Genomic DNA, 26,982 nt, shown 5'->3' with positions numbered 1-26,982 from the left:
GTGTTGTTTCCTATGTTGTTAATTTTAGCCATTCTGACAGATGTGAGGTGGTATCTCATTGTAGTTTTGATTTGTATTTCCCTGATGATTAGTGATGTTGAGCATCTTTTCATGTGTCTGTTGGCCATCTGGATGTCTTCTTTAGAGAAGTGTCTGTTCGTGTCTTCCACTTGTTTATTAATTGGATTATTTGTTTTTTGGGTGTTGAGTTTGATAAGCTCTTTATAGATTTTGGATACTAACCTTTTATCTGATATGTCATTTGCAAATATCTGCTTCCATTCCATAGGTTGCTTTTTGTTGATGGTTTCCTTCACTGTGCTTTTTATCTTGATGCAGTCCTAGTCATTCATTTTTGCTTTTGTTACCCTTGCCTCTGGAGACCTGTCTAGTAAGAAGTTTCTACAGGCAGAGTCACAGAGGTTATTGCCTGTGTTTTCCTCTAGGATTTTGATGGTTTCCTGTCTCACATTTAGGTCTTTCACCCATTTTGAATTTATTTTTGTGTATAGAGTAAGAAAGTGGTCTAGTTTCATTCTTTTGTATGATGTCCAGTTTTTCCAACACCATTTATTGAAGAGACTATCTTTTGTCCATCCGATATTCTTTCCTGCTTTGTTGAAGATTAGTTGACTATATAGTTGTGGGTCCATTTCTGGATTTTTTGTTCTGTTCCATTGATCTATATGTCTGTTTTTGTGCCAGTACCATACTGTCTTGATGACTACAGCTTTGTAACATAGCTTGAAGTCTGAATTGTTATACTTCAGCTTTTTCTTTTTAAGATTGCTTTGGCTATTTGGCGTTTTTTGTGGTTCTGTACAAATTTTAAGATTGTTTTAGCTCTGTGAAAAATGCTGGTGGTATTTTGATAGGGATTGTATTAAATATGTAGATTGCTTTGAGGGGTGCCTGGATGGCTCAGTTGGTTAAGCGTCCGACTTCGGCTTAGGTCATGATCTCGTGGTCTGTGAGTTCGAGCCCCGTGTTGGGCTCTGTGCTGATAGCTCAGAGCCTGGAGCCTGTTTCAGATTCTGTGTCTCCCTTTCTCTCTGACCCTCCCCTGTTCATGCTCTGTCTCTCTCTGTCTCAAAAATAAATAAATGTTAAAAAAAAAATAAAAAAAATTGTAGATTGCTTTGGGTAGTATGAACATTTTAACAAAATTTTTCTTCCAATCCATTAGAATGGAATGCTTTTCCATTTCTTTGTGTCCTCTTCAATTTCTTTCATAAGTGTTCTATAGTTTTCAGTGCACAGGTCTTTCATCTCTTTGCTTAGGTTTATTCCTTGGTATCTTATAGTTTTTGGTGCAATTGTAAATGGGATCTATGCCTTGATTTTTCTTTCTGCTTCTTCATTTTTGGTGTACAGAAATGCAACAGATTTCTGTATGTTGATTTTATATCCTGTGTCTTCGCTGAATTTGTGTATCAGTTCTAGCAGTGTCTTGGTAGAGTCTTTTAGGTTTTCTAGATGGGTTTATAAAGAAGTCAGGTTTGGGTTACTGGGGAAAAGAGTATTCTAGCTATTAAAGGAGAGGTCATTTGGGGAGGATTTTGAAAGAGCAGTGAGTACAGGAGTGGTGTTTATACTAGAGGCAAACCAGATGCAAACAGCAAAATAAATATGTTTTGCCTTTCTACTAGTAGCCAGTGCTGTTTCTTTGCTCAGCACCCTCCCATTAGCTTTCTATCACACTTAAAATCTTGGCCTCTAGTCAGTGGCACTGACTACCACTTGAATATTGCTTCAAGTACGTTAGTCATACAGGCCCGTGTGCTCTTTGTTGTTCTAATGTATAAAGCTCTTGCTTTCTTCGTAATGATATATTCTCAAAGCTTATTCCCTCATTTCATTCAGGTCTCTGCTTTAAACCTCATGTGTTCAGAGGAGATTTACCTGACTGCTAAAAGTATCAACTCTTTTCTGGCTTTTTCTTCATAGCCTTTATCAGTTATTGTTTATGTTCTCTGTTGAATATATATGCCTTATGAGGGAAGGGTCTTCTGTTTTGTGCAGTGTTGTATCCTCAACATCTAGAGTAGTGCACAGTACATAGGAGGCACTGTAAATTTGTGGAATGACTGAATCATTGAATGGTGTATCAAAATATCTTATTAGACTTTGTTTATTTTTGTCTTTTAGGTTGGGAAGGTCCACCTCCACCTAGAGGCTGTGAAGTTTTTGTAGGAAAAATACCTCGTGATATGTATGAAGATGAGTTAGTTCCTGTATTTGAAAGAGCTGGAAAGATATATGAATTTCGACTTATGATGGAATTTAGTGGTGAAAATCGCGGTTATGCTTTTGTGATGTACACTACAAAAGAAGAAGCCCAGTTAGCCATCAGAATTCTTAATAATTATGAGATTCGACCAGGGAAGTTTATTGGTGTGTGTGTAAGCTTGGATAATTGCAGGCTATTTATTGGAGCTATTCCTAAGGAAAAGAAGAAAGAAGAAATTTTGGATGAAATGAAGAAAGTTACGGAAGGAGTTGTAGATGTCATTGTTTATCCAAGTGCAACTGATAAGACCAAAAATCGTGGTTTTGCATTTGTTGAATATGAATCTCACAGAGCTGCTGCTATGGCTAGGAGAAAACTAATTCCAGGTAAACTTGACCTTTTAAAGTTTACTTTTTCGTATTAGTCTTATTATAAATATGGAAAAATGACAGCACTTCTTAGTTCGATATTTTGAAACTGTGTAATGCCCTTAAAGAGGTATAGAGATGTTTTGCATAAGGAAGTAAAATAAATGCTTCTAAAAGACAAGAAGTTGCTCCTATCTTCTAAATGACAAGAAGAGTCATTATCTATAATAATATACTAATTTACTGAATGTATACACTTTTATTGTTGTTTGATAAAAATCCAAAGGATAGTACCTATAATTCTTCTGATAAAGGTCTATTTTTGAAGTGTATTTGTTCTTTTGCTCTTAAATTTGTTCTGTTTGCTCTTATAATGAATTCTGTAAGTTCTGGCTGGATTGCCTTAGTAAAAACTTTCATGTGACTTTCTTGTGAGAAACTAATGTTTACTACTACTGATGGGTATGTGAGTTCCTGATTCTTTGGAGAAAATTTTACTTAATAGTTTTTGACTTTTAGTTGTTTTAACTGTCTTCAGGGTAATTTATTCTCTTTTACAGGTACATTCCAACTATGGGGCCATACCATTCAGGTAGATTGGGCTGACCCAGAGAAAGAGGTTGACGAGGAAACAATGCAGAGAGTTAAAGTTCTCTATGTAAGAAATTTAATGATCTCAACTACAGAGGAAACAATTAAAGCAGAATTCAACAAATTCAAACCTGGTGCAGTTGAACGCGTAAAGAAACTTAGAGATTATGCTTTTGTTCACTTTTTCAACCGAGAAGATGCAGTGGCTGCTATGTCTGTTATGAATGGAAAATGCATTGATGGAGCAAGTATTGAGGTTACACTGGCAAAACCAGTAAATAAAGAAAGCACTTGGAGACAGCACCTTAATGGCCAGATTAGCCCTAATTCTGAAAACCTGATTGTGTTTGCTAACAAAGAAGAGAGCCACCCAAAAACTCTAGGCAAGCCACCAACTCTTCCAGCTCGTCTCAATGGTCAGCATAGCCCAAGTCCTCCTGAAATCGAAAGATGCACTTATCCATTTTTTCCTGGAACAAAGCTTACTCCAATTAGTATGTATTCTTTAAAATCCAATCATTTCAATTCTGCAGTAATGCATTTGGATTATTACTGCAACAAAAATAATTGGGCACCACCAGAATATTATTTATATTCAACAACAAGTCAAGATGGGAAAGTACTCTTGGTATATAAAATTGTTATTCCTGCTATTGCAAATGGATCCCAGAGTTATTTTATGCCTGACAAACTCTGTACTACCTTAGAAGATGCAAAGGAACTGGCAGCCCAGTTTACGCTACTTCATTTGGGTAAGTTTAAAAATACTTTAAATAATATTGTACAGTATGAAATTAGGAAATACTATTATTATAAATTATTTTGAACTCAACAGTGATATTTAACATAAATTTTACTTCAGTTTTATGAATTCATGGTAAATTTTGTTGAGACTTTTCTCCTGTATAATATTCCTGTATTTAGCTTTTTAAACTTTAGTTAGGGGAAAATAGGTTTTGATTCACTTTATAGAGTTCATGATCCTATTTCATTAATTTATTGTTTTTGTAATAACTAATTCTCATTTGAAATAATTTCTATATAACTTATAGGATGTTACTTAAACCAATTTCTAAGTAATTTGTCCCTGCATCTTTGGTGAAGTCTACACAGTAATCATTTTGGGGAGTGGGGGTAGAGATTAGTAAAATCAGACGTATTTCAGATGGGTCATGTGTAGACACAGCCTTATGCTCACCAATCTGGAAATTTGTCATTACTCATGAAAGACAAAAAGCATCACTAAGAGATGTTTATGCCCGTTCTCTCTAATTTCATACTTTTAAAAAAGTTTTTCTAAAGCCTTTGAGGGATAATTAAAAAGGCTTTGGGCCACATGGTAACAAAATATTTGGTATTGTGAAGGAAGAGATGTAATACCATTCTGGTATTTTTGTACTTCTGTTTTTTATTATGTTAGTCTCTCCTCTACAACCAGTTTTTCTCAGTTCTATTTTTTTTTTAAACGAAGCTATGGATTTTAGTCGGTGATTATTTTGTACCTCAAATAATATTTGGTAGAAGAATAGTGGTTTCTTGAAAATAACAATAAAAAGGAAAAGTTTCCTACTAAGGATTATAATTATTTCTTGATTATAATTGTCAAATTCTTAGCTTAAAATTGATTTGTTATATGGTTGCAGAACCATACTACTGGAGCTTATATCTGTTTAAAATTGATATTATCAAATTTGTCAAGAGAAGGCAGTCTATAAAGAAAACCATTTTCAAGGGGAGAGGGAATTTTATGTATTGTTTGGATCGATTTTATACAGTGCTTATCCATTGTAGCCACTCCTATGGTATGCTTATTTTTAGGAGATCCTGATGATTAGGACTTATGGTAGGGTTTCTTGGAAAGAAACTTTTCAGTAATGTCCTCAATTATTAGTTGGAAATATTTGGGAATTTTACGGTCATACAAGTGAGTAAATTCTTATGTATAATTTTCATTAATACACAAAATAGAAACCTTCCATTTTTTCTTTCAATAAGAAGTTTAAAGATAATTTTATATGGGCAATTTAAGTTTAGTTTATCTTTATATGGGCAGCAAATAATTCAAAGTACGGTTCCTAGAGAAAAATGGATCAAATTATTTTTTTGGAGTGGAATATAGATAATTAGTTGGCTGAGCAAGATTTTCCCAGGATACTTGTGTCTGACCTAACATGGTATTACTAAAGCATATTTCTGCCCCCACTCATTTCCCTTAACAAATTTATCTTCACTGAAATTTCTAAGATACTTAAAATATAATCTTAGTTTATGTCAGATTTTCTGTTTAGATGTGATTTGCTCATCTTGTTATCCCATAAAGAAGATATTATATGGAACCAGAGGGTTTTCATCAGCTTTTAATTCCATTATTAACATGGTTTTTACTTGAGTCCTCGGACCATAATTAACTTGTATTGACCTTATAGTTCCCAAAGAAAACCCCTATTTAGGTATAGTATTCCCAACTTGATTATGTTATTTAGGGATAAAATTAGCTTCAGTAAATGAAATACTTAGAGGGCACAGTTTGCTTTAGTCATCTATTTCAGATTTTATCAACCTTATCTAAAAGCCACTTATAATAAAAAATTGGACAATTTGTGTTTCATATATTTTCTTAGTTTCTAATTATGATCAGAGAGAAGACCTAAGACCCAAATGTAAGCCAAAACTTTTGATTAAATACTAAAGCTTGTTTGGATGCACTACACAAGGCTTGAGGCCTTGTCTATAGGAAGTAACATAAAAATCCTTATTGCAGTTGACTAAAATATGAGCGAAGATTGAGTTAGAGGCAACTGTGAGAGGAGAAGTAGGGAGAGAATTTAGGGAAGTGTAAGACTCAGAAATCCAGGGTCTAGGAATCTTTGATTAGAAAACACATGCCTGACATTTGGAGGTTGTTAAAGTAAGACAGGAACTATAGACAGCCAGGATGTTACATGTTGCTCTATGGGAAATAAGGATATAGGTTGAATATTGTTGTGGCAATATTCTGGTTTGCTTTTTACTTCTGTTAACATTGGAGCCTCTGGGCTTCAAAGAGTTGAAGCCTTTTTTGAGTAAAAATTCCTATATTTAGATATGGGAACCTTCAGAGGTTGCAAGCTTTTATTGGGCGGCTAAGGGTTGAGACCATTTGTTGTTGGTGGTGTGTTCTTAGAGGGGGAGGGGTGATATGTTGTTCATATCCTGCTAAATATTTATGTGTTTCAAGCACTGGGTTTTTCTGAGGTCTTGAGAGGTTGCTATTGGTTCCTGGAGTCTCTCAAATAGAGTTGAGTATGAAATCACTTTTGGCTCTATTTTCTTAAATAATTTGAACCTACTTTTCTAGATAATGAATTTAACTGCTATTTTAAGATGTTTTCTTTGTGTGTGTAGTAATTTTTTTTAGTTTGCTTCATTTTGCATCAATTTAATGCTATTTTTAGCATTATTATTTAGTCTTACCTTGATGATCTTTGACTATTATATGTGATATAAAGTCATTTACCTTTTTGTTTCAGACTTCTATAAGAATGTACTTTTAATATCCACATTGTTTGAGTATTACCATGCCCATTTTTGAAGTTTGAAAAATAAAAGAGAAAAAAATAGCCTTTATTTAGTTATTTAGTTAAATGATTATCATTAGTGTTAGGAAAATAGAAATTTTCTTGAAGAGTTAACAGGCATTTAAATGAGCACTAGAAGTTAGAGAGTTTACTTCTAGTGACTATTTAATGGTCTTACCAGAACCCCAAAAGTTCTTAATGGGTAGTACTTTAAAATCAGTTTTTCAAAAATTTTGGGTTTTTTGGTCCCATTTAAAGTGAGCTCTGTTTTAAGCAGAATACCCCTAATAGAATAAAAATTGAAATCTGGGATTAATGCCAAAATTGAACCCTCATTTTTTTCTTTTGTTTATTTTGTTTTGTTTTTTTTTTTACTTCAAAATTGGAGACTATCTTCATCTTCATAATGTCATAGAATGACCTCCCTAACCTCACTGGAAACTGATCACCTAACTAACAGGATAAGAAATTAATTGTCACTTGTTTATATTTAGGAGCCTATAATAAGTGGGATACTCAGTGGGTTTAATACTTGTGGGCCAAGAGATAGATAGGTTCTATTCTACATATTTCATGTATGGAGACATCATGGGTCATTCAGAGTCACATCTTTTTAAGTAATCATTTTCTATTTCATAATTTTGTATCTGTTTAATAATAGATTAGACTATCAGTGTGAATAATTTTGCTTTTCCTAAAACTGTGCCTCTGTTTTGAATATGGGCCTTCCAATTTTGCCACTGCTTTCCCTTAGAGGATTCTTTGCCACCTGGGTGTGGGATAAGCAGAAATTGAGGAAATAAAGGAAGGTCCTGGAGAGTTATAGTTTTGAAGAAAGAAAGTCCTGGAGAAAAGTTACTGGAAGAAGGGAGGTAGCCTCTGTGTATTGGCAAATGCACTTTGTTAAATAATTTATTAACAACTAATCGAAGGCAAGGAATTTCTTGTTTCCGTGTTTGTATAATACTGACGCAAGTGGCAGTTTTACTACACAAAGCTTTCAAACAGGAGTAAAGAACCTCTGTCACAGACCAGCTTGTGCTGTTAATTTTCATTTGACTTGTGTACTGTTGTTTTGGCTATGACTGATGAAGTTTATTTTATTTTTTTAGACAATAAAACTTTATTTCTCACTGAAGAAATTCAAAGAGCCAATTTTTCTTATATGCCTCTTATGAGGGCTAAGTGTACTTCTGTAAGCAATCAGGAGCTAAATATAAATAAAACATGGTTTTTGGTCTTAAGAGTCATGGTCTACTGAAGAAGGCAGAGATACAAACTCTGCATAAGTTGTTTTGAGAATACAGAGGAAGGGCATGCTTCCTACCTGATTTTGAGTTGTAGATCTTGAGGAGAGTTTATAGGCAGAGAGGGGCACAATGTGGGCAAATACCTGTTAGAAAAATAGCATGGTTGTGGGTTTAATGGCAAACAGTTGTGTATAGTGTTTGCTTTGGGGACTTCAGTCAGGTTTTAAGGATTAGAAATTGAAAAGATGTGGATATTAGTTAATTAAAATTTCATCAGTATTGCTTTTTAAAACTTTGCAAGTTGTTGGTTTTTTTTTTTTTTTTTTTTTTTTGGTACAGCTATGATGGCTTTATTAGTTGCTTTTCTTGTGAGCAAGTAATTTTTTCTGGATGAACAACCTAATTTGTGTGGACTATTTTATGTGTCATTTTATGGTCATCTTCATTTTGTGGCTGATTTGCATATTGTTTTTCATATTTGACTTTATAATGACATACATCATTAGAATGTTTAATTTTTTCATGGTCATGGAGTGGTAAAATATTTAGATATATATATCCTAAGCATGATATAGCCATTATGTTTGCTATCCCTTCAATATCATTAAAATTAGGTTTTGATTTATGCTGTCACTTGTAACTTAGTTGAAAGCTATAAAATAGAAGGCACAGCAGGATGTGTGTTTTAATCTGAAAAATAATTGGTGCTTTTTTCTTATGAGCTATCATTATTTCCAGATTGATGGGCAGAAAGCAAAAATAAAATTTTGATTTTAAAAATTTGTTAATGAATTGCTTTGAAACAAAGAGACACCATCTCCATTTTATTTTTAAATTTAGGAAATAGTTTTGGGAGACACTCAATACAACATAATGGTTGTATCCTATTATAATGAAATTTATTATAAATAATTAAAAATAATACTTTTAGAAGTTATTTTTTCCAGCTTTAATTACAGACCTAACTTTGATGGCACCATTTCAAATTGATGTTTTAAAGAACAAAAATAAGTTGCTGAATTTGCTCTAAAATTCACCTAGTTAAATAAGAAGTAGGATTAGCATCAACATTTATACACTAATTTATTTTCATATGACCAAATGGTGAGACGAAAATTCCATTAACTCAACTATGTGTCTTTGCCCTTTGAGTGGGCCCACTGCTCTTGAAAATACATTTCTGTTCCTCTTGAAACTACTGTATTTTCCTGAAATATCATCAATCTGGTGTTACTCGTGATTCTTACTAACCCTTTTGTATTAATGAACCATAATTATCATGGTGTTAGTACTGTGAGAGAAGCGGCTTATTAAACAGAGTATTGAGTAAAAAGTACAAGAACCTGTAGCCTCAGCCACCAACAAACTGTAACCTTAGATGGCAAATAAAATCATTTACTCTTTGTGCATCTCGGTGCCTTCACTTACAAAATATCAGGGTTTTACTTGGTGAGCTTTAAGGATTCCTTTATCCCCCCTGATTTATGGTTTTGTTTAAAATACAGACAAAAATCTTATGAAGGACTAAAAATAATACTTGGTTTTTTTTATGTGTACCAAAGTACATTTTTGAATTCAAATAGTCTTAAAACCAAGAACTGCTTTTGCAAGAATTAACTATCCATTTAATATCCCTTCCTATATATAATTGAAAGCTTTTATCTGTCTACTTCACAGCAGAACATCTGGTAAAAAAAAAAAAAAAAAAGGAGAATCAGTCACCTGTTTTATTTGCATGATGACAAGTAATTGCTTTCTGGTTCTTTCCTTCCCTGAATTTGACAGTTAAATATAATCAAAACCAAGATTTTATTTAAAAAAAATTTTTTTTTTTTCAACGTTTATTTATTTTTGGGACAGAGAGAGACAGAGCATGAACGGGGGAGGGGCAGAGAGAGAGGGAGACACAGAATCGGAAACAGGCTCCAGACTCTGAGCCATCAGCCCAGAGCCTGACGCGGGGCTCGAACTCCCGAACCGCGAGATCGTGACCTGGCTGAAGTCGGTCGCTTAACCGACTGCGCCACCCAGGCGCCCCAAAACCAAGATTTTATAAAACAACCTAATTACTTAAGTTTGGAAATTCGTTTTCTTTTGTAACAATCTAGGAAAATAATGTGTATTAAAACATACATGTGACCAGTATTTGTTCCAGTTGTTCCATGTTATTAACCGGCTAATGTGATCTGTGATTTCATTTACTTCATACATTTATTTGATCATGTTTGATCCTTTAACCTACAATTTCTTAGTATCTTTGGTTAATACATTCCTAAAATACCTGTTCTTATACACATTTTAACAGTAGCTACTGTTTTATTTTTAAACTTAACATCTGTTTTTGTCATTTAATATTTAAAAAATAATGGTTTGTAAATTTTCCCCTCTTGTATCAAATGTCACAATAAACTTTGCATGTATACTCAATTCTTAGATGTCAGCAGCAGTGTATAATTTTGCCATATGATGTCACCTAAATATATTTTTTAGCGTGGCTTTGAAAGGAAATTTAAATGTTATATTGATTTTGCTCTTCTTTATGGCTTATTTTTTTGCAGGGGTGGGTGGTTAGCATCAGTAAAATGTGTATGAGAAGCTGCACTTAGTCTTCTGCCTGTCATGCCTTTGTTTATGCTTCCTATTTAAAATTTAGTAGGCGATAATTGCTTATGCTGTAAGCAGTATAATTTAGTGAGTGGACTAGTGAATGGAGACAGAAGATGTTTTGGAAAATGGTTTTACTGTGATGAGTTTATTCAAGTGATCATCTGTGCTTTTAACTACTTGAAAATTATTCAGTGTGGATTGCTTCCAGGCTTTTTGGTTGGATTAAATATATCTAATTTTATTAGTTAATTTCAGATATATCATCTATTCTAGAGCAATTTATCCTCTGTTTAGAGTAATACATCTCTATGTAAGACATGGTAGGGCATTGGGCATTACCTCCAAAAATGGTGCACTTACCTCTGGGGATTCAAAACAAAAGAAAACAAAATTATAAAAACCTTTAGTCTCCCCATCTAATTAGAAGTTTTAAATCGCCAGAATATTAATAAGTACTTGGATTTTCTTGCTCCTTATATTTGTAGTATTGGCCTAAAGATAATGCTAGTTACATGTGAGGCATTATTTATCTCATAGTAAGTGACATTTGAACTATAAAAATGACGTGTATATGGATTTTTTATACATAATGTAATTCATATTTTAAGAAAATGATTTGTCTAACTATATACCTTCCTGCATTGTTTTGATTCAGTAAATACAATCTATATACCACATTAATAGTGAATTAGTGAATTCTATGATTGTATCTGTAAGTTTAGGTTAAAAAGTAGATAGTAATGCAATTATTAGAGAACAGTCTGTTGTAATTTTATTGCCTGATAATTTGGTGAGGGCGCTCTGAAACATCTCTTTTGTGTTTAAACTGTGTAGCTTGTTTTTTATATACAACTCAAGGGATTGGCATTTGAATAAATAAACTTGAATAAGAAAATGTAAACTAGCATATACAATTCTATCTTCCTTATTCAGTAGATAACTATGTTGACCTTTGCTTTTCATTTTGCTTTTCTTTTATTATGTTTTCTAAGGATATTATTAATAGTGATACTTTACTTTTTTTTAACTTTTTTTTGTAATCCTGTTTTCTATGTAGATTTTTATAAGACTGCAGAGCAAGCCCATTAACTTAATATTTTTTCTTGTTACCTTTGTTTCAGCAGTACATGTTCCAGTCTGCTTGTTTACTGGCCAGGTTATGGGGTAAACAAATCATTTTGCAGCTTATGTGCCATATATGTGTATGGCTTTTTTTTCTTCCATTGCTATGTTAATGTTTAGTTCAAGGGTGACTAAATCCGTAGTTATGAATTTATGAAAATTATAGATTATTTTGGGCACAGAATTTATAGGATTCCAAGTGAGCCAGTATGAGTCTATGGAAAACTAGGTTTAACGTTGTATTCTGCATTATAAAGTTACAATTTTTACCAAAAGTAAAAGAAATAATCAAGCCGGGATGATTCTTACCTGTGTCTACTATGTGTCTACCTGTTTCCTTGAGAGCTCACAAATCAAATTTCGTTGTGTGATCAAGAATCCCTTAGAGATTCCTTGGTATGAAATTTAGATTTATCAAGTACAGAAATAGTGATGATACCAGAGTATTGGAAAGTTACTCCTCCCTTAAGAACAAGAGGAGAAAAGGACATGTTAAGCAAAAATGGGATTGCTTGCCCTATGAAAGCACTCTCCTAGCTTCTGAAGTGGTTTTCTGAATGTGATGAAAGGATTATTTTTCTTTTTTCACTTCATAAATTTTTTTCCGTATGATTTACTTAGTAGTAGACTTAAGATTTTTAACTTCTTGTATTGCAGTGCATCTGAGATATCTGGGATTTTTCTGCTCTTTTTCCAGTCATCTACTTTTCATTTATATTCCAGCGTTTTTAAAAATCTCACCTCTCTGATTTTTAAAAATCTTTGTACTTTTATTTACTTTTACTTATTTTTATTTATTGTAGTTTATGTGCAAATAAGGAGTTACTACATTAGTGAACATGACTTGGGAGAGAGATAGACAAACTCTTCTGTTAATTCTCTAAGGCCTCTGAAAATGAATTGTTGATGTCAACCACTCTTTAATTTGAATTGGTAAATGAGGGAATTATTTCATTACCTTGAGATTTCAGGTAATTTTTTTTTCAGTTTCTTTAATTTGGTATTTTATATTGAGAGTTTTTCTATGACAAGATAAATTCTGTAGTCCACTCCCAAATATTTATATTTAGATATGGGGTATGAATAAACCAAAACTAAATAATCCAAGTATAATTGGCTTATTTATTTATATTTATCCTGAGATGCTGTTTAAATGTATAGTTCATCAGTTCAGGGAATTTATGTATCCTATTATAAAACTCAATAGGAAAAGTTGGAAACTTACCCTCAGCTCAGCTTCTTATTGGGGAGGGATGGCATTGTTTCATATTGATGGGATGCATGGACTTAAGTAGAATATTTATCTTCCCTCTGTCTTTTCTTTTTTTTCTTTTTTTTTTTTTAACTGGTAATGGATGGCTTATTCCCTTTAATCTTACCTCATTCTATGAAAGATATGGGTTATTAAAAGTATGTAAAATACAAAAGGATTCAAATTTTAAATTGAAAGAATTGAAGCAACGGGGAATTATGAATAGGAAAATAAAGCCAAGCAAAACTCAACAATTTATTGTTTAGGGATGTATGAATATGTGACAAAACCAAAGAGAAAAGCAAGGGAATGATTAACACTTAAAAAATAGGATCATGAAAAAAATTAGGGTCAAGATTACTTTCAGGGTTAGAAGGAGAAATTGGAAATGATGCAAGAGAGACTTCTAAGTTACTGATAATTTTCTGTTTGTAAGCCTGGGTGGTGAGTACATGTTTTTATTTTTTAAATAATGTGACCTGTACATTTATATATTACACCTTTTTCTGTTTCTATAACATTATTTAATAATTAAGTAAATAAGCTGCCAAAGAATGAAAGTTAGCTAGTCAGCCAAGAGGAAGAACTTGAATTATTTTGTCAAAACTAGAATGAGTCATTATACTATAGAGATTCTCAAATTAGTGTAATTCAGGGTAATAAAGTTGTGTAGTTTCTAGACCATATATTTTTATTCTGCTCAGACTGTATCTGAAATGTTTTCTTTTGGGCCCCAGAGTTTAATTAAACCTTGACAACTATGGAGGACCTGGAAACTCTGTAATGTGAAGTAGGACAGTGAACAACTAAAGAATTTGGGGCTATTTAGACTGTAAATACTAATATTTATAGAGGAAATATGATTGCTGTCTTTAAATGTTTGAAGAGCTGGTACATGGAAGAAAGACTTTAATATGAAGCTCCACAGGTTAGAATTAAATCTAATAGAGGAAAGTTTCAGGGAGGCAGATTATGATTTAATATAACCCAGAACTGTGTAAGTTTTTAAAGGACTAAAAACTCTGTATCACTCAGTTAAAAAAGAAAAAAAATAATGTTTATTTTAAATGTTTATATTGCTAAATGTATGGGGAAAGGTAAGATTCTTTACTAGACTATTTTAACTCAAAATCATCTTCCTTAACAGTGCCTGGAGTATATTAGTTTGCTGTTTTGAAGTCCTCTGAAAAATGTACTTTTTGAAACTTTGACTTAAAGTTTTGGCATTCTTATTCTTAAATGAATAACCCTTTTGTTTATTATTATTCACTCTTTTAGGCCTTCTTTTCTCATACTTGGTTTATTAAGGGTTAATCCTGGTTAATATGTATGTTCATTAGCTAAATACTGAACACTGCTTTTATAAAGCCCTGAGGATTTGTAGTGAATCAGACCCACTTGCTGCCTGCCTTCATAGGGTTTACATTCCATTGAGAGAGATACTCAGTTACAGTTCTGGTAAACATTGTGAAGAGGTACAGGGTGTATGAGAAGATGTCGTAGATGTCGTTAGATGACCTGACCTAATCTGGGATGAGAGGATCAGCTAATAGTATATTGCATTTAGAAAGAATTTCAGCGAAGTAAAATTCACTGCTTTAAGTTTTGTATAGCATATAGGCTTCATAGACTAAAAGAGCATGGCATTTGGAGCCAGATTTCCTGAGTCCATATCCCAGCTTCATTACTTATTTGGAAAAAGTTATTTTAACCTCTTTGTTCTTCAGTTTCCTCATCTATAAAATGGGAGTGTTAACAGTTTTTATCTCGAAGGGTAATTGTATGTATTAAATGAATTAAAATTTTAAAAAGCCCATTATAGTGCCTTTTGTATATTAAAATGTGCCATATAAGTACTGAAAAATAATATTTATTCAGAAAACAAATCCAAGAGTTTCCACTTATGATAATAAATATTATTAGTAATAGTAATAATAGTTAAGATTCTTTGAACACTAACCATAGGTACTATACTAAATGCCTTTATATATTATTCTGATGCCTCTTTTAGGTAAATATTACTTTAACATCTACACTTTTTTTTGGTAACAGATGAAGAAACTTGAGTCTTTAGTAGATTAAATAATTTGCCCAGGATCCCTCAGTTAGCTAAGAGGCTGTTCTTTGTAACTTCACATGATTGTAGTGAAAAACTGACCTTAGTCTAATGTTAAGCATATGATAACAGACTGAATTTGTAGGATCTTTTCGGCCAATTATGCTTGTAAAAGTTAAAATGAATGAGATGGGTCTTTGGTCCACGCTTTACTTCCTTTTCAGAGACCATTTTATCGTATCAGCCCTTCAAGCCAGTTTATTAGACCACTTGAGTGTAGTGCGGACCTCAGAAATCTCTCAAGCCTAAATGAATCATTCTAAATTACAAAGATCTTATAAACAGACCTTGTTTACAAGCTAACTTTGGGATTTTTAAGCTTACTTTAGGGTAAGCATTGACAACCAGTAGTATATGTTGTATGAAGGTGGTGGATGATAAAATTTTTTTTTTCCATCTATGAGATGCTAGACAGAATTTCAAATAGGCGGAGTTTGTTTCTATCTATTTCATGGTCCCCTTGTTGCTTGGTACTCTCATTTTGTTCTCTGATTATATTCAAAACATCTAAATACATGATTCATCCATATAATTTTTCACTCCACTTATATTTAACTGTGTTTTTTCATTGTTATTTCCTTGCTTAGGAACCTACCAATGGCTTGCTGTTGTGGTACCATCAGGTCCTCTGAACTCCACATTCTCTTTTTCGGAATATTCTAATGTTTTTCCCCATCTTACCTAACCATAGACAAATACCCTTTGTTTTGATCATCTGAATTTGCCATGCTTATTGGTACTTCCAGGCTTTTCCTAGTGTCGTTCACTCTGCTTAGAATATTCTTCTACTTGCTTTCATTTACTTAACCTCTTACATTAAGCTTTTCTTAGACCCAGTAACTGAGAATTGTTACTTCTTGTTCTTCATAATATTACTCAACAATTCAGTAATTTTTATATTACTATTTACTGTTATAAAATTTTTGATCCATCAGGATTGTAAAGCCAAGGGACTTTGTACATAAGTTTTTTTTAAATTTGTTATTATTTTTCCTGCATTTAATATTTAGCATGTCGTGCTTTTCAAATAATTGAAAATGATGTACATGCTGAAAGATTAAAAGGTAATGATTCTTAGGAAAAATAAAGTTTGCCTGTGCTTTGAGCAGAAAGTAAAAAAAGATTGGAAAATAAGTGTCTGAGTTGGTAGGTACAGAATGATTACATTATGCATGGTGGTTAACAGGACACTATAGATTTATATTTCAATTGAGTAGAAATAATCAGTATCTAGTTTTTAAAATGCTGATTAAATGAGTATTTCAAAACAGTGAAACCCTTAATATATAGGCTGAGTCATGTGGGTTATTTTATGTTAAAGATGTATATATTTTATTTATATGTATAAATGAAATTTGTATAGTGGAAGAATAGGAGATTATGATTGTAGTAGTATAGAATATACTAGATCATATTACATACAATTTTATACTTTTCATTGACCATTATGATAGCCTAAGTTCATTACACAAGCCACAGTTATATTTAGTGCCATCTATAGCATTTGTTAAGCCTCTACAAATGGAAAATAATTGGCAGTAGCTTATTGTATGTTATTTCTAAACTTGAGGTTATAATAGCTTGCATTTCTTCTTCATTCTTCTACACAGGTACAGACTAAGAAGATGGAGTTCTTTCAGTTTATTTTTCTAAAGGCAGGAAAAGCCCTGAAAATTGAGGTTGCTAACATAGATGCCTTATTTGGAATATACTGGAATCCTGTGCATTTAGTTATTTTCTGTTTTGAAAAGAAATGGCAGTATGCCATATCTGAGAGTCTGAAAAACAGTTCTTCATTTTGCATACCAGTTACTATAAAATTTATGTAGAATTCTTTTTCAAACTGATAACCAGTAAAATCTTCTTCAGAGATACACAGTATGCTCATATGATTAGTCTTAAGTGACTTTTAAAACTTTTCATCACATGTTTATAGAACAATTCGTATCTACAGTGTTAGGTCTTTGTGGATACAATGAAAATCAATACCTCAATTAGCAGGAGTTTTACTAGTTTCTGTTTTCTGGCCTTTATTCCTACATAACAGAAGACTAAAAATAATGTATCTAATGATTGCAGTTTTATAGAAAACAAGATCCTGTCTGTGAACTTTGAGCTTTAATGTATCCTATTGACTTTCTGACATGCCTTTTCGTTTCCGTAGTTTTTCCTTGTGTCTTGATTACTGAATAATTCCTTAGCTAAATAATCACTTGTTATATAGCTGAAACTAAAAAAAAAAAAAAAAGGAAAAAAAGAAAAAAATTCTTCTGAGGTAATTTCTTGGAATATATTTATTAACAGTCATACTTTTTCAAGGGAATGATGCTAACAAATGGCAAATTGAAGTACTAGCAGTAACCTTGTATTGACATTTACTTGAGATTCTGCTGATGGTTTTTACTTTTACTTTGAGGATTATCATCATCTCTTCTGTACATTAACAGAAATGTAATTGTCTTAGATTGACAGTTTAAATCCCAGCATTTTTCCTGTTAAATTTAACTAAAGATTAACAAAAAATTAATTGTAAAACTACAGGTGGTAGTATGTGAAAGCCTTATGGAGGGAAGTCTGAGTCCATATTTAGTAATAGTTTCAATTAGCATCTCTACTGAAAATCACCATTATAGTTTTTAAATTACTCTGAATCATTTTTATTTTATTTTGACCATACTTGTATTATAATCGGTGGTATTATTTTTTAATCGTAACTATAAATGATCAATTTCTCATATATGTATATCACTATATACACAAATGGTAACTGTTGTGATTTCCCTCCTTTTTTAACTTTATAAGTTACTACATTATGTACAAACGAAAAGTCCACAAATTGTGACTGTGAGCTTTGTGATTTACCACAGAGGGACCATGTCTGTTTAACTACCAGATGAAGACATAAAATATCAACACCCCAAAAGACTCCTTTGTTTGTAGCCCCACCCACACATTACCTTCTCTCTTCCCAAAGGAAACCATCCTTCTCTCTTCTGTGTTTTTGAAATTTATACAACATTTTACATACTTTTTGTCTGGCTTCTTTCAACATTATGAATAAAAGATTGGTCCATGTTGTGGCAGTACTGTTCATTCACTCTCACGGATTCCAGTATTCCATCAAAATGTTAGGATTTATTTGCTATTTCTTTTTTTTTTTAATGTTTATTTATTTTTGAGATAAAGAAAGACAGAGCACGACCGGGGAGAGGCAGAGAGAGAGGGAGACACAGAATCCAAAGCAGGCTCCAGACTGTGATCTGTCAGCACAGAGCCTGACATGGGGCTTGAACTCACAAACTGTGAGATCATGACCTGAGCTGAAGTCAGATGCTTAACCAACTGAGCCACCCAGGTGCTATTTCTTTTGTTGGTAGAAGTTTGAGGTGCTTTCAGTTTGGGCTATTTGAATAATGATGCTGTGAAGATTGTTTTGTTTTGTTTTGTTTACAATTTTTTACATGTTTATTTTAGAGAGAGTGCAAGCAGGGGAGGGGCAGAGAGAGAGGGGGACAGAGGTTCTGAAGCAGGCTCTGTGCTGAGAGCAGAGAGCCTGATGTTGATGTCGGGGTCAAACTCAAGAACGGTGAGGTCATGACCTGAGCTGAAGTCAGATGCTTAACTGACTGAGCCACCCAGGTGCCCTTGTGAAGATTCTTGCATACGTTCCTGTTGAATACTTCGGAGTAAAAGTGGGTCGTATTTTTAAAACTTTAGTACATAATGCCAGCTTTTCAAAGTGATTGTATAAATTTACATTTCACAAGCAGTATATGGGGTTTCGGTTGTCCCACACTCTTGCCAACACTTGGTCTTTTAGTTTTTGAAAATTTTGAACATTCTGGTTAGTATATATTACTATCTCATTGAGATTATAACTTTTATATCACTGTTTACTAATAATATTGAACATCTTTTAATAAGATAATAGGGCATTAAGGTATCCTCTTGATGAAAATGTCTTATTTTAAGTCTCTTTTCTCTGTATTATATTGGGTTGTTTGTTTTTTTCTTTATTAAGATACAAGCCCTTGTCGGATACATATTTTACAAATACCTTTGACGTTGGTGGCCTGAGCTAGGAGAGAGAAAAGCCATTTTCACTCAGTTTTGGTTCCCTGCCTGAGGTGCTGACCCAGTTTGTTGTCAAAAGAGTCGGTCAGAATATACAGATCCTATAGGGTTGTGTCATCCTCTCTTAGTCATTTTTACTAATTCTAGTTAGCCCTAGCTTGCTTTTATAACTTCCATGGCTTTGCCTGATCTACTTATTTTTTCTCATCAAGACATTGCAGCATTTTAGCCAGGCAGTACTTAACTCATTGTTAGGAAAATCAAGATGTGGCTAAAGGTCAGAGGCTCAATAGCAAACTGGGTTGTAGCAGTGATGTCAGTCCATTGATTGTCTTTGGAGAGTGAATGATGGAAAAAACAAATTCTTACTGATCAGACAAACATGATCTGCTAAAGACACGTGCTTTTGTAGAACTTACTATCTGGTGTTTTTCTGGGAAAAAACCGTAACTGCTTTATTTGAAACAAAATATGCTGCATTTGAAAATAAATACCTTCTTCTGTGTGGCTTGCCTTTCTACTCTATTCATGGTATATACTTTGAAAAATACAGAAGTTCTTACTGTTAGTATGTTCAATTTATCAATCTTTTAAACTTAGTGGTTTCTGTCCTGCTTAAGAAAACTTTGCTTACCTCAGATTCATGAAATATTTTAGAATTTTTAAAAAAAATTTTTAATGTTTATTTACTTTTGAGAGAGGGACAGAGTGTGAGCGGGGAAGGGGCAGAGAAAGGGAGACACAGGGTCCAAAGCGGGCTCCAGGCTCCAAGCTGTCAGCACAGAGCCCGACGCGGGGCTCGAACTCATGAACCGTGAGATCATGACCTGAGCTGAAGTCAGATGCTCAACCGACTGAGCCACCCAGGTGCCCCTTAGAAATTTTTTATCCTTTAAATTTAGTGTGAAGTATGTGTTCAAGTTTTATTTTGCCTTCATATGTATAATCATTTACACAGCACTATTTATTGAAAAGACTACTCTTTTCCTGTTGCTTTGCAATGCCATCATTAGTGTAAATCAAGTATGTTATGTATATGTGTGTGTATGTACACTCATGCACACCTATCTACACATACATGCCTTATTCTGGATTCTTTATTCCATTGATCTAATTTAATTTACTACATTGTTTTGGTTACATTACTGTGAAAAGTCTTAATATTTGGTATAGAGAGTATCTTTATCCTTTCTTTTCCCCTCAGTTACCTTGGCTCTTCTCAGCCCTTATATTTCCATATGAACTTTACAATTAGATTGTAAATTTATACACAGTTTATACCAAAAAGAAGTCTTACTGGGACTCTGGTTAAAATTTAATTGCTTCTATATATTATAGATCAATTTGCAAAGAAATGACATTTTATAGTATTGGAACTTCTGATCCATGAACATGATAGATCTCTCCATTTATTTAGGCTTTCTTTAATTTCTCCAAACATTCAATAATTTACCATGTAAATTTCTCCTACATCTTTTATTAGATTTATTTGTAGGTATTTAATGTTTTCCAATGCCATTGTAAAAGGTGCTTTTTAATTTTACAATTTACATTACAATTACAATTTTAATTTTACAATTTATTTTTTTATGTATTGAATAAAACTATTTGATTTTAATGGTTTGATCCTACATTATTTAAAATTTTCTACCTACACAGTCATGTCAGTTGCAAATGATTAACTTTTTCCTTCCTTTCTATCCTTAAACTTCTCTTTTTTCTCTTGCCTTATTGCACTGGCTAGAACCGCTTGTCCAGCATTGAATACAAATGATGATAGAAGGTATCCTTTTAAACTTTCAATATTTCTTCATTAAGGTATGATGTTTATTGTAGCTTTTATTTTATTATTATTTTTATTAAAATTTTTTTTGATGTTTATTTTTGAGAAAGACAGAGCATGAGTGGGGGGAGGGGCATAGAGAGAGGGAGACCTGGAATCCAAAACAGGCTCCAGGCTCTGGACTCAACACAAGCCCTGTGGGGTTTGAACTGGCGAACTAGGAGATCATGACCTGAGCTGAACTGAGCTTGGACACATAGCTGACTGAGCCACCCAGGCGCCCCTGTTGTAGCCTTTATTAATAGAAGCCCTTTGTTACATTAAGGACATTTCCTTCTATTCCTAGTTTGTTAAGAGTTCTTTCATCAAGGATGAGTTGTGTGATGAATTTTATCAAATGCTTTTTTGCATCTACTTAATTACATTATTTTTATCTCTTATTCATTTAATGTAGTGAATTGCATGGATGTTTCAATGTAACATCAACCCTGTATTTCTGAAATAGATGCAGTTTGGTAATCCTACATTGTCCTTTTAATGTACTGCGAAATTTCATTTTTGATATTTAGGATTTTTACATCTGTGTTCATTAGTGAGATTGGCCCAGACCTTTCCTCCTAAAAATAGGAAGTTTTTTTTCTCTTCGATCTTAGTTTAGAGTTTTCAGCCTTTCTGTTATTGCAATATATGTATATTCAGGCTACAAATTTCCCTCATAAAGTATGGTTATAGCTACATCAGTTATATTTTGCTGCATTTTATTTTTATAATTTAAAAAAAATTTTTTTTAATGTTTATTTTTGAGACAGAGAGAGACAGAGCATGAATGGGGGAGGGTCAGAGAGAGAGGGAGACACAGAATCTGAAGCAGGCTCCAGGCTCTGAGCTGTCAGCACAGAGCCTGACGCGGGGCTCGAACTCATGGACCGTGAGATCATGACCTGAGCTGAAGTCGGACGCTTAACCGACTGAGCCACCCAGGTGCCCCTGTAATTTTTTTCAAAATATTTTATTTTGATTTCTTCTTGAAATTGGGTATAAAATTCTAAATACATGGAACTTTTGTAGTTACATATATATGTATGTAAACTCCAACATCCACTCTTAACTTATTGAAATCTAATACTAATTAATGCTTTTACCACATTCTAGACAAGGTAAGAATCTTCATACTTCTTCTTTCAGTTTGTATAGTGTCTTGGTATTTCCATATGTTTTAAATTTGTATATTTTAACCACTGCATACCTAATTATAATTGCTTTTTGTTAATATACATTTGTATTCATTTACCACTTACATATTTATCATTTCCTTTACTCTTCATTTCCTGTTAAATCTCTAAACTTCTACTATGATTGTTTCTTTATATTCTGCCCAAAGAACATTCATTATATTTCCTTTGGTGTGGATATGCTTATGACAGATTATCTCAGTTTTATTTACCTGAATATGTCTGTGATTTACGTACCTTTTCATTTATGTAAATTGTTATGTGCTGTCAAACTGTATATACGGGTACGGGTATTGTGTGTATATATATATATATATATATATATATATATATATATATATATACTTTTTTTTTTTAGATCAGTTATTTCCTTTAGCCCTTTGAAGTTATAATTCCACTCACTGTCTTCTGGCTTCCATGGTTTCTGTTGAGAAGTCAGTGGTAATTTACTTACTGGTCCTTTTAACCATAAACCCTATCCCTGGGAAAGTTTTAATATTTTCTCTTTGTGATTTTTGGAAGTGTCATGGTGATGGACTTACATATTGTTTTCTTGGTCTTTATCTTAACTGAGACCCTTCACCACTTCTGAAATCTGTAGATTAATGTTAATCATTTGTTTTAGAAAGTTCTAAGTTAATCTGTTTTCAAATACTGCTTTTGTCTCATTTTTTCTTCCTTTTTATAATGGTATTCCAATTACACCTATGTTAGACCTCTTTAGTGTATCCCATGTATGTATTCTACATTTTTCATTGTTTTGTATGGTTAGTCTGTGTATTTTCTTCAGACCTTTTGTTTGGTTCATGAATTCTTTTTTTTTTTTTTTTTTTGTAATCTGTGTCTAACATGCCGATAAAACCATTTATTTGGATTTCTCAGTTCTAGAATTTCATTTGACTCTTTATGCTTTGTATTTTTTCTTCAAAATTTTCAGTCTTTTATTTCCTTTAGCATGTTAGGCATAGTTATTAATATTCAGTTCTGAAAACTTTATCTAAATTCCCTGTAGATCAGTTACAGTTAACTGTTGTTTCTGTTTGGTTTTAGGTCACATTGTTTTATCTTTGTATGACTGGTTATTTTTGATTGAATGTCAGATATTGTATATGAAAAATATAGAGGTAATTTGAAAGCTAGCATGTTGTTACGTTTACTCAGAGAAGATTTATTTTGCTTCAGAAAGATGGCCAAGGGACTGGCAATCACAGATTGCCTTAATCCAGGCAGGGATTGGGAAGAATTGAAGTTGAATTTAGTCTCTTTAAAAGTTGGTCTACTTCTAGTTCAGGTTTATTCGGATTCCAGGCATGCCTTATCACTAGCTCCGCAGCTCTAATTTTGCCCTTTTAAAAGGCACGGAAATTTGTCTGTCTCCGGTTATCTTCCCTTGTCTGTCAGATCCCTCTTGAGTTGGTCAGTCCTTCTAGGGGAAACACACCTCCAAAAGATGTGTAAACCACTTTGGGTTTCCTTCTTATCCAAGATTATGGTCCCATAATTCTTCACTGTCTTTCTTGGTCCTTCTCAGTGCTTTCAGATGGATATTTTTGCTTTTAATAATTACCTACATTTTCTAATTCTCACCAGGAGGGTTGATTGAAGTTATCTAATTTCATCATATAAAAATCAAGAAAATATTGTGAGTTTTTTTTCTGCTGAGTACTCTTTAAGATGGCTATTTAAAAATCTGTCATTCTGTGTGGATCATCGAACATTTTCATTTGTTCATACTTTTTTGCACAGTATCTTAGCATGGAGTTGGATGTACATCCCTACCAGAAAACTTTAAGGGATATAAAGAGATAACCACTAAAATGTATGAATGTCCAAAGTTGTACTATACAGATATGGTTACATTAGGCTTCAAGTAGATAAAGTTTAGCTGTTAATAACATTTTTTTAAGCTTAGTATTATTTTGGCCATCTATATCTTTTTAAGACCGAAGGAAAGGATTTTGATATTTTTCACATTTGTTTAGGTTCTTTGGCTATCTACTTACCAGAAGTTAGGCAGTCTTATTTGTTTTTAGTCCTTTATTTTATTAGTAGAGTAGTATTTCTTGGAAAAACCAACTAATAAGGACTTAATTTGTATAGGAAGATTTTTTTTTTTTGGTAATGTATTAAGTCAGACTTTTTGTTTAGAATACCTTTCTCTTTGTTCATCTTTGCAGAAATTCAGAAATTATTTGTCACTTGTTTCTTTTGTTCTCTAATTTTATTTTCCTATTTACTGATCAGAAGGTTTTTAACTAAAGTTATCAAGGATTCCATGCACTTCCAAGGTTAGGGATAACTAAAGACTCCATTCTTTTCTGTCTTCACTGCTTACAGACAGGGAACACAGTCTCTTCAGCCTGGACCTATATAGAAGAATTTGGAGAAAATAAACAGGTAAGAAAAAGTCTTTAGGAATGTTAAGTGATATATTTAGTTTTCAGAAAGTCAGTTACAAGTTATGGTTATAAGAAGATATATTTTAAATTGTCGAATGAAAGCTTGTGAAATATTTTGATTATGATAGCTTTATTTAATTATAGATTCATTAAGCAGAGTTTTAAAAAGTTAAACTAGTTTCCATATTTCAGGTCTTCTTAAAGCTTATAAACATACTAGTGTAACATTTTGAACCACCAAACACGATAAACAGTATTTTAATGTAGATGTAGTGGGAGTGAATGTAATATATAGATTATTCAGCATTTCTCAAACTTCTCTGAAGAATTTTTATCTATGTTTTTGAACTAAGAAAACCAAAATTATTTTTGATACCATTTAGAATAAAAGTTATGTTTACTAGGATTCACTCTTTAGTTTTTCCAACATTCTATTGAGAAGGAGAAGTTTTAGTAGGTTATTAAAGGTGGTTTATAGTTTGAATAATGACTACCATTCAGACCATTCAGACTCCTTTTCACATGTTGAGGCAAAAAGAATGTTATTGTTCCCTGAGCAGAATCCGTGTACTAGTTCTGTGTTTTTGAGTAAGGTATTTCATCTTTCTGTGCCTTAATTTCCTGGTTGTTAAGGAAGAAAATAATAGTACTTATTGTAAGGCTATTATAAAGATTAAGGTAGTGCTGATGTTGTAGTTATTTTTGGCACTTAGTAAGTACTCAAGTATAACTTCCTAATAGAATTCACACTTCAGGTATAAGGAAATCTATTTATTATGCTTGAGGCATATAACTGTATTTTTATAGATCTTAACATATAAATTCAAGTATGTGTTGCTATTCTCAGAAATACCTTTTCTTAAAAGTTTTTGTAGTTCAAATTTTGAATGATGAGGACTAATTTTACTGATAGAAATGAAACTTGAAAAGAGTTGCTATCTTTCCTAAGACTTTTTTTCTTCTCTTTACTTTTGCCTAGATAGTTTTTCTAGGGAACTGCAGTTTTTGAGCCATACTGAAGCCTAGGTAAACTGTAGCTCAGATCATAATTTTCTGTTTTACCAGTTCCTTTTCTGTTAATCTTTTCCAAATGGTTTAGAAATTGTCATTAAAAGGAATTTGACATAATCTATTAAACAGAGGTAGCAAACTGGAAGCTCCAGATATGGTTTGGTCTCCTTCGTTTTTTGCAAGGAAAGCAGCTTGGTTTAATTTCAGTACAAATAGCTAGACTCCTATTTTACATTTGGTCCTCTTTGAGTTCTCTGTTTGTTTGTTACATTTTAGCCCCTGAGGGCATTTGAATTTGTGATCACTGTGTTTAACATAGTTCAAGAATTTTTCTGTTTTGCTTTCAGTGTTTTCCTATCACATATTGGCCCCATTAAAAGTTCTTCCCAAAGTGATTTGCAAAGTTGTTCAGTGAAATGACTTTCTAAGGTCAGACAAATTTGGGAAAAACTGTGTACTATATACTGCCCTTGGAAAAATCATAATGCGTATTAGCATGTTGAAAATCATTGTAGTAGCAATCTGTGTAAGTGTTAAATCCATTTTGACTAAATTTTTTTCAAGATTTTATTTGGCTAAGGGATTCTTATTTTGAAGTTCTTGAATTGTATGGGGATATAGGTTATGAAACCCTGAAACTAACTCAAAGAAATGCTTGGGTTTTGTTTATAACCTTATTGAGGTATAATTTACATACAATAAAATGCACATTTAAAGTGTACACTTTGGTCAGTTTTGATTTATGTCTACATCTGTGAAATGATATCATAATCAAGAAACAAACATTTCTGACATCCCTAATGTAACGTTACTCCTTCGGCCTTCTTTCCCAGGTGACCGGATTGCTGGCACTGTATATTATTAGTGTGCTTTTGCTAGAATTTCAGACCTTTGTTTTTGAAAGTTTAAGTTACAATCTTTAGATAATTTGGAATGAAACAGTTTTAATTCTTAAAAATAAAATTACAGATATCTGACAATTATGTAAATTGTAATGTGCTGTCAAAAGTTTCACAGTAAGAATTTGAAACCCAAATTATTCTTTCAAAATTATATGGAAAAGCAACCTTGTGAATTAAAAAAAAAATACTTGAATTAAAAACAAAAGCAGATGATTTTTACCCTACCCCAAAACTGAATCTGAGAAATATAATTACTCTAGTAAAAACAGAGAACTAACAAACTTATACTTTATAAGAAAGGAGTTAGAGATAATAACTTTCATTCTTATCCAGCTGCCATTACTAAGATTAGCATTCTCAAAGCCTCCTAAAAATCCTCTTAAAACAGAAGAACTGACCTAAGTTACTCTGTGAGCCTAGTCTTTCTTAGAAAAAAACATTGGTCACTTCATGTTTCCTCTTGCTCTTTGCTGTCAGTCGTCTATGGC

The 26,982-nt window shown here is 32.7% G+C and overlaps 1 protein-coding gene across 16 annotated transcripts in view; it reads left to right on the top strand.

Moving 5' to 3' along the window:
* The window catches only part of RBM46 (RNA binding motif protein 46), a 126,321-nt gene that overhangs the window by 15,629 nt on the left and 83,710 nt on the right, over positions 1-26,982 (top strand). For 6 of the 16 annotated variants that reach the window (XM_045055747.1, XM_045055751.1, XM_019828809.3 and 3 more), the window contains exons 3-4: positions 2,149-2,616; positions 3,159-3,941. In XM_045055747.1, the coding sequence (XP_044911682.1) occupies positions 2,149-2,616; positions 3,159-3,941 (1,251 nt within the window). Of the gene's footprint in view, positions 1-2,148; positions 2,617-3,158; positions 3,942-5,007; positions 5,114-12,528; positions 13,030-20,911; positions 20,986-24,519; positions 24,580-26,982 lie in introns of those variants that run through there. The other 10 variants (XR_006596643.1, XR_006596640.1, XR_006596642.1 and 7 more) reach the window with 7 other exon arrangements.

The sequence above is a fragment of the Felis catus genome, chromosome B1, assembly GCF_018350175.1.
Source record: "Felis catus isolate Fca126 chromosome B1, F.catus_Fca126_mat1.0, whole genome shotgun sequence".
Lineage (NCBI taxonomy): Eukaryota > Metazoa > Chordata > Mammalia > Carnivora > Felidae > Felis > Felis catus.
The sequence above is the reverse complement of the archived record's forward strand: the minus strand, read 5'-3'. Positions and strand labels throughout refer to the sequence as shown.